Source organism: Gymnodraco acuticeps, unplaced genomic scaffold (genome assembly GCF_902827175.1).
Source record: "Gymnodraco acuticeps unplaced genomic scaffold, fGymAcu1.1, whole genome shotgun sequence".
NCBI classification, from domain to species: domain Eukaryota; kingdom Metazoa; phylum Chordata; class Actinopteri; order Perciformes; family Bathydraconidae; genus Gymnodraco; species Gymnodraco acuticeps.
The window spans coordinates 6,058,303-6,071,957 of NW_022990042.1; the positions used below are offsets into that span (position 1 = coordinate 6,058,303).

At 39.7% G+C, this 13,655-nt stretch overlaps 1 protein-coding gene across 2 annotated transcripts; it reads right to left on the bottom strand.

Moving 5' to 3' along the window:
* Positions 1 to 45: 45 nt before the first annotated feature.
* yme1l1b (YME1-like 1b) lies at positions 46 to 13,597 on the bottom strand. Of its 2 annotated transcripts, none has more exons than XM_034215433.1 (18): positions 13,364 to 13,597; positions 12,633 to 12,752; positions 11,522 to 11,699; positions 10,850 to 10,939; positions 10,520 to 10,629; positions 10,153 to 10,303; positions 9,982 to 10,065; positions 9,253 to 9,408; positions 8,989 to 9,141; positions 7,950 to 8,082; positions 7,022 to 7,084; positions 6,635 to 6,747; positions 5,380 to 5,535; positions 5,095 to 5,246; positions 3,522 to 3,648; positions 3,002 to 3,075; positions 2,294 to 2,380; positions 46 to 2,206 (listed from the first exon to the last, which is right to left on the bottom strand). In XM_034215433.1, exons 1-18 carry the CDS (start codon positions 13,394 to 13,396, stop codon positions 2,063 to 2,065), a joined length of 2,124 nt encoding a protein of 707 aa, XP_034071324.1. In that variant the 5' UTR covers positions 13,397 to 13,597; the 3' UTR covers positions 46 to 2,062. The 2 variants fall into 2 exon arrangements, with proteins under 2 accessions (XP_034071324.1, XP_034071323.1); XM_034215432.1 differs by having other exon boundaries at positions 9,253 to 9,426.
* Positions 13,598 to 13,655: the final 58 nt, after the last annotated feature.

Here is a 13,655-nt window from a genome sequence, read left to right on the forward strand (position 1 = left end):
CATTTGATAGTTTTGTAAATAATAAAACTGAAGTACACTCCAATCTTCTTTTGGTCTTCTTTTTATTTATTTGAGATGCACAAACAATTCATCAACCATTGCCATCAGAATGTTGAGAGATTGTGTCAATCAACAGCAGAGCCATTCAATGTGTACAGCATAAAAGCATTGCTATACATCTATGTACAATGTTCTCAACATCAACACATCATATATACAGCTAAACATGGATAAAAAGGCCAGTAAACTGAAGAAAGAAAGTAAAATGAAGAAAGAAAGTGAAAAGGGCAACACTATAAAGTACATTTGCTGGTGGTCATTTTGACAAAAGCTATACTTTCAATAAAATGGCAGATAACGCTAATCATACACTGCTGTATTGACTCCACATTGGGACATTTAACATGTCTCTGCCTCAAATTAACGACAAGAGAAGCCAATGGACAATAAACTCATAACTTAGTTGTTTTTTTCAGTAATTAAAAGATTAAGAGGTTTTCATTAACTCATTGGAAATTACAAGAAACACTGATATTCTTCAGAGGCTTTTTGGAAGCCTAACTCTATTATTTAAATAAATTAGGTTTGAGCATTACAACTTTAAATCCTAAAATCCCAATGCTTTATCACTACATAAACACAGCTTGTATTTGGTGCATGCTTTTTCAGATTATCAGAAATGTTTTCACAGCATAAATAAAAATAATAGAGTGCAGAAGTGCATTTGAATGTTTACACTTTACCCAACGTGTCTAGACGCTATGGTTTAACTTGTCAGACCTAGTCTTTTAAAAAGGAAATACATACTTACTCTAAAGTCCTTCCCCAAAAGGCCACATTTAAAAATAAGATTGAGTGACATAAACAGAAGGGATGGGATACATGATTTATGATCCAAGATACTTAGAATCTGATGGTAAGACAAAGTGAAGCACCCCATTGTGACACTTTTTGGTGACCAAATTGAGACACGCACACAAAGGTGTTATACCAAATGGAAATACTAGACAAAAAACATGTATATAAGGCAACTAAATAGGGGTTGCGATTTCATAAAGACTGGTTGCAATGATTACCAAGTAGTTATTTGTGTTTAAGATAAAAACCGCTCAGTATTTCTCATCGACGGTATAGGAATTTTAAGAGAACAGGCTGAACAGAATTTGACCACATTTCAAATCCCTTTTTTAACAATTAACGCGATAACTTGAATGACAGAATCATTTTTCGACAATTGCTTGATAATGCATTAACCACACAGGTCATTTTACAGGCAAAAAAAGAAGAAGCAGAAAATGCTTTTTTTCAGACTTCCATATGTGTAGATTTCCTGCTTTTCGCCAAATTAAATGAATATGTTTTAGGTTTGGACTTACTAAACAAGCCATTTAAAGACGTCACTGTTGACTTTGATTATCTGGGATCAAAATGTTTCTAACATTTTATTAGAAAATGACCCTGAAATAACCTAGTTCCAAGTAGTATTGAAGCATTTCCAGTGAAAACAATCGAACAAATGTATTGGTGTATTTCTCTTTTGGATGTTATTGAATGTGGTGGTGGCATTTGACCCAAATCAAAAAACGATTGGCATCATCATTTTCTTTTACCGATACCAAGTCTTACAGACAAGAACGATAAATCCATGGAATAATCAGCAAAATATTTGATAATGACAATAAGCTTTTGTTGCAGCCTTACATTCACATGTCCTACCACTGAAGGATGAAGTGACCTGAGCAACTTCCTTATCATTAGGCATTTCACCTGTGAGCCTTAGTCACATATAGTGAACTAACAGCAGCAGGAAAGTCCTATTAAAGTGCAACAGCACTAAACGACCTATCTGGAAATAATGTTGAGATTACACAGACGTGACAGCATGAAGAAATTACAGCCGTACATCATCACTTGTCTAGAGACTTTGTGAATGCAGACCATGAGTTTTTACTTCTCCGATTCATGAATTGAGTCTTTTCCTCTTTCCATGACCCCTGAGTGTTTAAAACCCGCCCCCTTCCCCCTGCTCTGGTGCTACCCTCTGATTGGCGCTGCCCTTGTTTCATCTGGTCTCCAGGGTCTTGCCCTCCAGGACCAGCCGGATGTCTTTGACGTCGAGCGTCTCGTACAGGAGCAGAGCCTCGGCCAGGTTTTTGTGCTCTTTGGCATGAGACTTCAGCAGGGCTCTGGCACGCTCATAAGAGTCCTGGAGACGGCGAAAGGGAATTATGGTGAGAAAAAAGGTTTGACAACAGCTTAATCGTTAAATTGTATAAACAAAGATTACACAGACCTTTAATATCACCCTGACTTCATTCTCCACAGCGGCTTGTGTCTCCGGGCTCTGGGCCGTCATGTCGCTGTAGGTCATCACACCTAGCTGGGGACAGGAAGGGGAAACACATGTGTTAATGCGAATAGAATGACAGCAACACAGCAAGAACATGCATGTTTATTTATATAGCACATTGTTAACAGCAGTGCAATTCAAAGTGCTTAAAAGGAATTTAAAAAAGTGCGACATTAACAAATTACATTTAAAAACTAGAGCAGCAAAATGAATTGCAATGTTATCAAAATCACAAATAAACTAGTGCAATATTCAAATAAGTATTGTGGTGCTGTAGAGTTATCCAAGTCTATACATCTTATTCTATGGACATAACTAAACACACATTTATTTGGTACAGATCTTCTGTTAAAATCTCTCCTTAATCATTTTCATATTTTTTTCAATGATAGTTCAAATGTGATTGATTCAAAAATGATCAATTCATCCAATATTACAAATCCTATCGCAATTAAAATATCAGTCAAAAATAATCGCAATGAGTTGTTTTTTCCAAATTGTGCAGCCCTATTAAAAGCAATAAAAAAAACACTAATTAAAAAGCCTGTATTCTGAGAGTTTGTTCTAGACATATTGAGCTCAAATACTGAATGTTGCAAATCATGTGCGGTAGAAATAGAACGACAGGCCTTTTCTCCTTAAGTCCCCTACCTTTTCACACATTCCGAATCTGGTCACCATCATCTTAGCGATCTTTGTGGCACTATCGAAGTCGCTTGAAGCACCTGGAGAGAAAAAAATTAGACGTTTCATTTTAAAGTACACTACCACTACTACTACTACTACTACTACTACTACTACTACTACTAGTACAAGTACACTACCACTACTACAAGTACACTACTACTACTACTACATGTACACTACCACTACTACTACTACTACAAGTACACTACTACTACTACTACACTACCACAAGTACACTACTACTACTACTACACTACCACAAGTACACTACTACTACTACCACTACCACTACTACTACTACTACTACAAGTACACTACCACTACTACAAGTACACTACTACTACTACTACTACTACAAGTACACTACCACTACAAGTACACTACTACTACACTACCACTACTACAAGTACACTACTACTACTACAAGTACACTACTACTACTACTACTTCAACAACAAATCATTTTTTAGGAACTCTTCCCTACCAGTTGTGATGTACTCATTGCCAAATATGATCTCCTCTGCTACACGGCCGCCCATACTGACGTCCATCTGGGCCAGCAGCTGAGAGCGAGTCTCACTCCAGCGATCGTTCTCCGGGAGCATCGAGACCTGACATCGATGAGAATGGGAGAAGGAAATCATTTAGGGGTTGAAAGGATATACAACTTTAAAAAGGTAAGATAGTCAATAGAGTGGTGCAGGAAGGAGTCCTAAAACCCAGACATTAGTTAGCATTTTAGCACTTCAGGTTCCATGTTTTTGGGTAGGTCACCAAAAATAAGACAACATTGTTCAGTATATACCCCCCTGAGTCATATGTGTCAAGTGATTGACTGTGCCAGTACACATCATTGCACCTGGTTGGCCCAGTTCAACAGACTTATTAGCAGGGGTGCACATAACTGTTTTGCCCTGGTTCTCAAAGGAGCACCTGGAGATGTTGCTTGGTGCTCATCCTTAAAATGAAATAAACCGTAACTTTTGAGGGGGTCTTGACTTTATTTGCCAGACACACGGCACTGAACACACGTGCAGAGGTGAACACAGAACACACATGCAGAGGTGAACACAAGACAACATTAGCACGACCAGTAATCCTACAAGCATCACTACCCTCCTGACTGTTCTCCTCACTGTCTTCCTCTCTGTCAGACATGGTAGCTGATGATGTAGGCCTACTTCTTCCTCTCTGGTTGAGTCTGTGATTAGCTGCTTGCATCCACAAGTCAACAGCTGGGTTTGGGTCGAAAGTCTCTGTTGTCATCTTAGACAAGTGGATGTAATCAAATAAGTATGTGAACATAACCAATAACCTACCATAGCCAATAACAAATTAATGTAACTTATTTTATTTATGTTGTTCATTCATATCTTATTTTACCTTAACATTTATTTATTTATGCATATTTTTTTATCTCTCCAGTTTTAAAGGATATTTTTGGTTACTGTCCTATAGTATACATTGGAATGATTTCAAACCTGTTCATCCCAATAATTATAAAGGAGTGCCTTGGAAATATGTGTTTACATAAATTGTGACCAAACCGTTTGAACTTAGACTAAAGTTAAAGTTAACGGGCGCCAGATAAGCCAACATCCCCCATTTTTCTCACTTACAGCGCCCATCGTACAGGGCAAATGAAACGTGTAACCGGGGTGAAAAAGGTGTTACATTTACTTAATTGTGAATATTGTTACATCAAGGCCGAAAATTAGGATGAGCCCCAACGGTCAAAAATGTTTTTTTCCCTCCCAGAGCTGCCAGCGCAGCGACTCCCCAGATCTGGCGCCCTAGGCGAACATCTATTACGCCAGTGCTACGGGCCGGCCCTGAGTTCATATCATAGGTTCATATGCAACTCGCAAATATATTTATCTCTCTTCTCTCTTCTCCCTTCTCTCTCTTCTCTCTCTCCCGCTCTCTCTCTCAATGTTGGTACGCAAATGCGCCTTTTTTCAAATGACACGGTGCTCTTTTTTTCTCCAGTTATGTGCAGCCCTGGTTATTAGATTATAATGAATTGAAACCATTTAGTTTAAAAGTTGTTTTCTTACATGTCCCAGGCTGTGGCCTCTGGGCATGATGGTCGCCTTGTTAATGGGCATGGCATCTTTGGTGAAGTAGGCGACGATCGCATGGCCTGATTCATGGTACGCAGTGATAGTCTTGTTCTTCTTGTCTATTTGAGCACTCTTTCTCTCAGGGCCTTGAAGAAAAGAGAATCATTAAATGACTTTATTGCCACATTCTCAACATGATTTCAATGAGAGTGATTGTTGCAGTATTGCAGGTCAACACAGTCTTTCTTTGGTACCTATTAAAGCTCCCTCATAACTCACCCATGAGGATTTTGTCCTTAGCGAACTCCAGCTCCTTCATGGTGACCATGTCTTTGCCATCAACTGCTGCCTTCAGGGCCGCCTGGTTGACCAGATTTTCCAGGTCAGCGCCAGAGAAGCCCACTGTGCCCCGGGCAATAATGTTGGCTTCAATAGCTGCAGAGAGAGCAAGGTTATCAGTAACAGTCAAGGGCATCACTCCAGGTTACTGTTAAAGGAAAGGAAATGGCAAACATTCAGCCTGTTATGTCAGGTTCAAAGAATGCTAGTCCTGTGTAAGGAAGGAAATTGAGAACCGGTTCCTTGTTGTTCACTCTCAATTGAACATTGTTGTGTATGCACAAGGATGTGAACTTTACCTTGTACATTTGATGTTTTGGGGTTGTTGATTTTTTGTTGTGTTTCTTTCCGTTAACTGTCAAGTGGGAACTAAGTATTTTTTTTGGAAGTTTTTGTGTTTCTCTTATTTTCCTATGATACTGTTATGATTGGCTGTGAATAAGAAAATATGAAGGACAGACCATCTATTTCAATTTTTATTTTAGAAAGGGGCAGGTAATATAAGATTATTTTCTTCTCCCTGCTCCTTTCCGGGTACGGTGTGTTTATAGAGACATGTTTTGTAAATAATTGTTATACATTAAGTTGTGCATACCATGAACGGAACAAATACATATGAAATGAAATGGAAGAGAAAAAGAGAAAAATTCCTCAAAGTTTGGCGCTAATAATCGTGGGCTAACCCTATTTTTCCCCTCATACATTTTGATACAACAAATTGCTACAGCTAGCGCTAGGTAAAGCTAGCATGGAGCTAACGGCTAGCTTTAACGGAGGTTCCATTAAGATACATACTGATGCATTTTTTATTCTAAGCAAATATTTAAACAAAAATTCATTATTTATTTACTTATCATTTTAACTGTTTGTTTTACAATGACTTCACGACAGTTTAAAAATATGTTTTGGACAATTGTGAAAAGGTTAGCCTTGAGCCTTGCATGTATGTACTCTTTTTCAACACAACAATTAATCAGGAATCAATAAAGAAATTGATGAAGAATCTAATTTGTAAGAGGAAAAGATAATGGAATCGGTATCAATAAAACGTTATTGATTCAAATCCTTAGCTGTGTTCTGTTCGTTCAGGGTGTCAGGACAACCAAACCAAGGCAAACAAACAATCTATCTTCAAATAACATAGACCATCATTTGACCAAAATAATGTTTTGATAAGCAGATGCTGCTTTCACACCTGGATCCACTTTGATCTTCCTCAGATACCAGTTGATGATCTCCGTGCGTCCTCTCACGTCTGGTTTGGGGACGGTCACCTGCATGTCAAAGCGCCCCGGGCGGATCAGAGCGCTAAAAAATAATCAGCTTGTCAGTAAAATACTGAAACTGTTAGCATACAATCTGGGTCACTGCAACAGAAACACCCTCAGGGTTACAGTCTTTGTTGTTGACAAGGAAAGCTCTGAGGGTTGTAAACCACAACATTAATGTGCATTGGAAGCTCTATTTTTTTTTTTACTTTTATGTATGCACCATGACATAAAGTCAAATTCCTCATAAGTATCAACCTACCTGGTAATAAACCTGATTCTGATTCTAGCAGGAGACACAGAAGTAAACATACTTATCCAAAGCCTCCGGGAAGTTGGTTGCTCCGATGATGATCACACCTTCATTTGGTTTAAACCTACAAAATAATATGACAGGGAGGTCAGTGTCTGGAGCACAGTAGCTCTCCTCTTGCTTTGTGTTCACCACAGCAATTTATAACTCTCACCAATTCATATATTTAACAACATGAACTACTTCATTTATTCCCATGGAAACCAAACATGTAATGTAACGTGTGCACTTGTGATTATAAATGTTTATAGTGTTTTTTTGTATAAATTGTTAATTTACAATACATTGCTATATATAAAACTACTTATGACACGGGTAGCTCGAATCAAGCAATCTGATTGGTTCTAAGTCATGGTATAATAACCATATACCACAGCTATGACGTCGAATACCTTTTCACAGTATCTTTGCGTGAGGAAAAAAACACGAGGCTAACGAAATGAGATGTGTTGTCAAGGTTGCATAGCAACAGGGTAAGGGGGGGGGGGGGGGGAGGGCCTCACTTCTGCCAACATGAACAAGTTACAGATACGATGCAACATAGTGACATAGTTAGCTAGCTTAAATGCTTTAAAACTTCTTTGCTGAGTGGTATTGGATAAACCTGTTGTTATAGACGTCCAGACAGTGACAGACGAGCATGGTCATTATTGTTATTTTAAAGATGCCAATTGACAGAGTACATGTAACACTGAAACCAACTCTGTATGTCCAGGCAGGTAGGGCCTACATGTTTGTGAACATTACAATTATCAATAAAACATATTTTAGATTGGATGTTTCTATATCTTTGATGTTTGAAGACTCTATGCATATCAACCCCTACTGCATACACAAGCCTTGCAAAAACACCATCTGGTCAAATTAGCTTGATTTTTTATTTAACAATGTCAAACTGTAAAGATTCCTCAGATAATGTAAGTAGTTACCCATCCATCTCAGCAAGCAGTTGGTTAATAGTCTGTCTAGAGTAAGGGTGCATGGGAGACTCGATCCTCTTCCCCCCCACGCTGTCCAGCTCATCGATGAAGATCACACAGGGAGCGTTGGCTTTAGCCTCCCCTGGAAACAAGCAGTGAGACAAATATTGAAATCAACACATGTCTCACAATATTCAAAGCAGTCTTTTGCTTGTGTTTTGTTTAAGATGGCAGAATAAGTCATGTGTAGTTTTGTTATTTTGTCTAGCACGATCACCTTGTCCCTTCCTCAACTTCACTTGGTAATTTCTGTGGACATTTGCATGTTATCTGAGAAAAAAAAACATGCACATTTAAAATCTCAGTCGCTGAAATAAATGGTTTCTTGTGTTATTGCAGCGTTTCCGCCAGGGGGGCTTCTTGCTGTCATTTGAATTAATAATTTGAGAGAAGATCGAAAGTTTTTATCGGTTGAAATGAAGAAAAGGAAAAAGGACAAGGACACCCCTCTGTTGGAGGGGCAAAGGAGTCTATTGGGATTCTTTTCGGAGTATTGAAGATTGTTTCCCCGACATCGGCGAAGCCTGCCACAGGACAACTCGGAACGTGCGCGATTTGGACGTGATGAGCCGGGGGGTACTAGTGGAGCACGGCGCGTGAACTGCGAGCGCCGGAGCCTCGCAGCGGTGAAACTGAGGCTCCGTGGTTAACTGTGGTAACACGAAGAGCCGTTTGGGAGCCGAAACAGCCGGCGCTTTAAGAGAGCCGAGCCAAATGATCCGGCTCACTAACGTAAAGAGCCCTCCCCCGCTCTCCGGGTGGATTCCCCTCTCAGCCCTGGTCGGGCGGAAACACTGTTATTGTCTCCGTTCTCTCCGACTTACACAACAGGAGCATAACCTAGCACATTAATACAAATTAATGGCCTCAATAAAGCTGCCCTTTAATCAGAAGAAGTGCATTTTACACACTCAAGAGGTTTCCTACTAAGGAAAAGAGAGGGAAAGTGTTGCTTTTGATATTAAAACACTTGAAAAAAAGTGCTTACTGAAAAGATTCCTGATGCGGCTGGCTCCCACTCCAACGAACATCTCGTCAAATTCGGACCCAGAAGCGTAGTAGAACGGCACATCGGCCTCTCCAGCCACCGCTCTGGCCAGGAGAGTCTTTCCAGTCCCAGGAGGGCCGACCAGAAGAACACCTGAAGAAGAGACAAAGAGGAGGAGGAAGAATGAGAGAAAGACACAGGAATGTTGCCCTAAATTGACACCACACTCTCATAGAGATAAGAAAATGACAAAGGTGCCAGTACCTTTTGGCAGCTTTCCTCCCAAGACCGTGAACTTATCGGGGTTTTTCAGGAACTCCACCACCTCCTGCAGCTCGTTCTTAGCTTCCTCGATCCCTTTGACGTGCTCGAACGTCACGTTCTTCACCGCGACTGGGTCCACAGCCGAGTCCAAGCCTGCTGTGGTTCGGAACCGTACTGTCAAACACGGTTAGATTAAAGTTTGAAATCACACTGCATGACAGGGTTAATGAGGTCACACACACACTCGCTGGCTCTCACTGAGGGTTCATTGGGAATAGTAGTGCCTAATGCTGCAGATTAGAATGTGTTGGTGTCTGCATCGAGCATACCAAGCCTTCTTGTAGGGGATGATACACGCTCGATGCATAGATGAGTTAGTGGAAATGATGAGCTTTAAAATAAAGATTCATATTTAAATAGCGATACAAATGTCTCAATCTGCAGCAATACTGATGTTTGGAATATCAATTGTGCCGCCTATGGGGTGGCCAGTGGTCCAATTCATTTTGGCTCAGAGTGAGTGCTCTTTGATTTGTTGCTTCTTTGTGGGTGTGTCAGAGTGCTCTTTGTTTTTTTTGGGAGCTTTGCGTAAGGAGTTTCAAAATGTTTGTTCCCCGCAGTGAGAGCTGCGGCAACAGTCAAATATGCACCATGCAACTTGAATTCGTTTTTCCTTCAAAATGACTCATTGGGAGTAGATTTCATGCATTTTAAAAACGGAGCGTTTACCCGATACGAAGGGGGTCTTGGAGAGACCGTAAAGCCCAGCAAAAATCAGCACCAGCAGGATGAGACGAGTCCTCCTGAGGGTGTCTGAAAAGAGAGAGAGAAAAACTGTTTAATGGTTCATAATAAAAACGTTTAAGTGACTTAATGCGGGCCTGTGTATGTTGAACTTGCCTTGTGAGCGTTGTGTCAGGGTTTGGGCTTTCAGGAAACCCTCAGCGAAGCCCCTCTTGAAAGAATCCTGCTGTCCATCCGGTATGTTCTTTATCTTAACCAGGCTGTCTAGACTCTCAATTTCAACCCCCTTGTCTCGTGTCAGGAAACCCTGTAGTACAAAGTAGGGTTGGTTTGCAGCATTCCCAAAGCCCGAATACTGTACCATTATTACACTTTAGCTCTCAAGGCTATGACACTGGACTCACTCTTCAGGCCTGAACACTTTAAGGGCACATATATAGGCATAATAGAGCCTCTTTAAATGATATCGATAGCATGTTTAAGGACTTGCTTAATCTTCTTAACAACAACTCTATGTACATACCTTCATAAAGGTGGGAGTGAACCCCTCAGACTCCAGGGGCCGGTCTAAGCCTGACTGCAGTCGTCTGGTTTTGCTCTTTAACGTTTTAAAGCCTCTGGTGGGGACCCACACTGAAATATACAGTAAGCATGAACCAATCATTTCAACAGCAGATATATATAACCTAGATGAGCGTAAACATTGTAAATATACATTTAAAATATACAAGTAAAAATAAGTAACAATAGATAACATTGATGATTAACTGGAAAATGAGTTTTTCTCTCAGTAACACTTAGCAACTGAATGCAACGTTTTCGATTATTAATAAACATATTGATCCATAGTTACCTGGCCAGTGTTTCAGCTCTAAGCAGACAGACTGGAGAGGTGAAGGGTGCTGCCTGGAATAAGACATGGGCATTGCACCACCTGAGAAGCCTGCAAACAGAGGTTGAACTGTTATCCCTGGCATACTTAACCTTTAAGAAAAAGTGTAACAGAGGCCCTGGTTGCTTGTTAAAACGACTAACTAGTATCTAAGCTAAAGCAGAGACATCACAATGTTGAGACTGATGTTTACCACCACCTTCACTCACTAGAACTCTGATATTCTAGCAATCAGAGATTTTGTGAGGTCCTGGCATGTTGTTTTGATATAGGAATGATGATGGGTTCGCAAAAGCACCAGCCACAACTGTTTAAAGGTCCAGTGTGTGAGATTTAGTGGCATCTAGCAGTGAAGTGGTATATTGTGAGCAACTGTATACCCGTCAGCTCACCATCTCTACTGTAGAATCATGTCGTAGCAACATGGGGGAATCCATAAAGAAAACCATATGCAGACTTGAAGGCTCTTTGTAAGCTAACAAGAACATTTAGGTGCATAGTTGCAGATAAATATATACACTAATGAAAACTAATTTAGGAATAGATCCCCCCTAAATGCGACATACTTTTCCTGTGGGTGCTGCATTGTACACTATAGGAGGCCTGTTTATGACAAAAGATGAGCATTCTCACCATGTTTGTTGTGGTAAAATGAGTGTGTAGAGAGATGTGACGTCCTCCACGCCGTCTGTCCGTCCAATGGAAGTGGCGCCTCCTGTGGACTCAGGCGTGGTAACACACTGTTCACCAGCTCCTCCAGCTGCTGCGCCCCCAGGTCTGATAGGCCGAGCTCACGCAGGTTCAACATGGGCTGCAAACATAGACACATTATACACTTTGGAGGATGAGATTGGATCTTGCTCTGCTGTCATAAGGACCGATCCATTAAATCTATTATGGAAGCTATGCTATTGCTATGCTAACAGCTATTTTTTTAACCGGTGTCTACTGTCAATCACCCTAAATCATTCATGTATTGAATATATACATATAGATTTTGTATAAATGTATATACATATAAATATGTAATGAAAAAGATATACATTTAATTAAAACACTGAAGTTACATAGCTGACTTGCATAAAGTAAGTAGTAGGGGTGCTCGATTATGGCAAAAATCATAATATCGATTATTTGGGTCAATAATTGATATCACGATTATTAAAAACGATCCTATCCTAAACGATTATTTTACTTTGAAAACATCCATTTATTGAAAAAAAAATGTGAACAGTATGTTTTTAACAGTTGATTACCCTAAACTTTAAGTATAATTCAACTGAAAAACCCACAAAAAAAAAAAAAAATCGTTTTATTTCGATTACTTTGTTTTGTTAAAATGTTTGTGGTCGAATATAGTGTTTACTAATTTATACTGTATATTTATATTGCGTATTATATTCAGTATTCTATTGAGATATATTCTTCAGATATATCTTTCCCTGTTAATATATATTTACTTGTTATGTTTATTTGTAATTCATGTGCAATGCCTTGTTTACATGCTGCTGTAAGATCAATAAAGTTATGTAATTGAATCCAATGATATTCCTCTCAAAGTTATTCAGGAACAGGCTTTTGTTAAAAATGTGTACTCTTCTTCTTGTATCTTGGTTGGTTGAGATTTGCCTATAGGATATGTACAAAATATGAGTGTATACTTTGAGCAAAGTGCATTATGTGAATGAAATGAGCAGCTAAATAAAAAGTATTGAAAAAGGGGGGACAGGAAACAATGCTTTACCTCTGAGTCTGAGGCATGCTCCTTGTGAGTTCTGGGTCTGCACGAGGCACTGAGGCTGCTCCCCACTGAGCTCTTCATGGAGTGGAGGACATTGATGAGGTGACTTAGAGGTAATGTCACCTGTCATCACATGTAATCCAACAGTCAGAAAAGGTGGACTATTATACATGTACAAAACATCATCACACACACTTAGGTTAGGTAGATCAAGGACTTAGACAGCAGGTATCCACACAGGTCAAGTACATCAGCTAGATGGCGTTATAAAACCAACATGATATAACCAAAAGCTTACACGCTACTAGCTTAGTTCTAAATAAGGTAACGTTAGCCGTATACAGGTGATTATCACGAATCAGTAGATATGTTGATTGAACTGCTGATTTAATAGATTATAAAATCACCAGTAGTCAAACATGTCGCTCATTGACGCAGTTTCTCCATCTGGCAGCTAAGGACACACATCAGAACTGAAGTGTTAGCTAACTAAAACTTCTCTCAACCGACCTCATAGTCTTTACTTCAGTTTATTGTAGGTAAATATACAGAAAACAATAGTGACACAATGTCCCCTGACGATAAAGCATCTCGTTAAAACAACATGAGGTCGAGAGCAGTATGGCTAATGAGAACAAGCTAAGGTTAATTTAGCTCGCTAGCATGCTCAACTCCACAACCAAAACAACAACAATGCTAACGTTAGCTTGGCCTAAAGCTTCCTGCTTTCTTACCTGTGGTTGGACTGTCATTGACAGAGAAAACATGTTTGAATTCCCGCTGGTACACGATGCCTGTTATGCCACACAAAGTATTCCTCTGTCCCCGAGTTAAAGGGCCGTATTTATTTTACTTCACAGGCATAACAAATCAAACTGCGAACTTCAGGGACAGAGCCGAAAATAAACCGGATATGACGTCTCACGTGTTGTGACCATACGTTGTGACCTATGGTTGTGACATGGTTTGCATCCCTGTTGAAATCTTGCTTATTCTCCTTTAGTTTATCTACAATTTTAATGATGC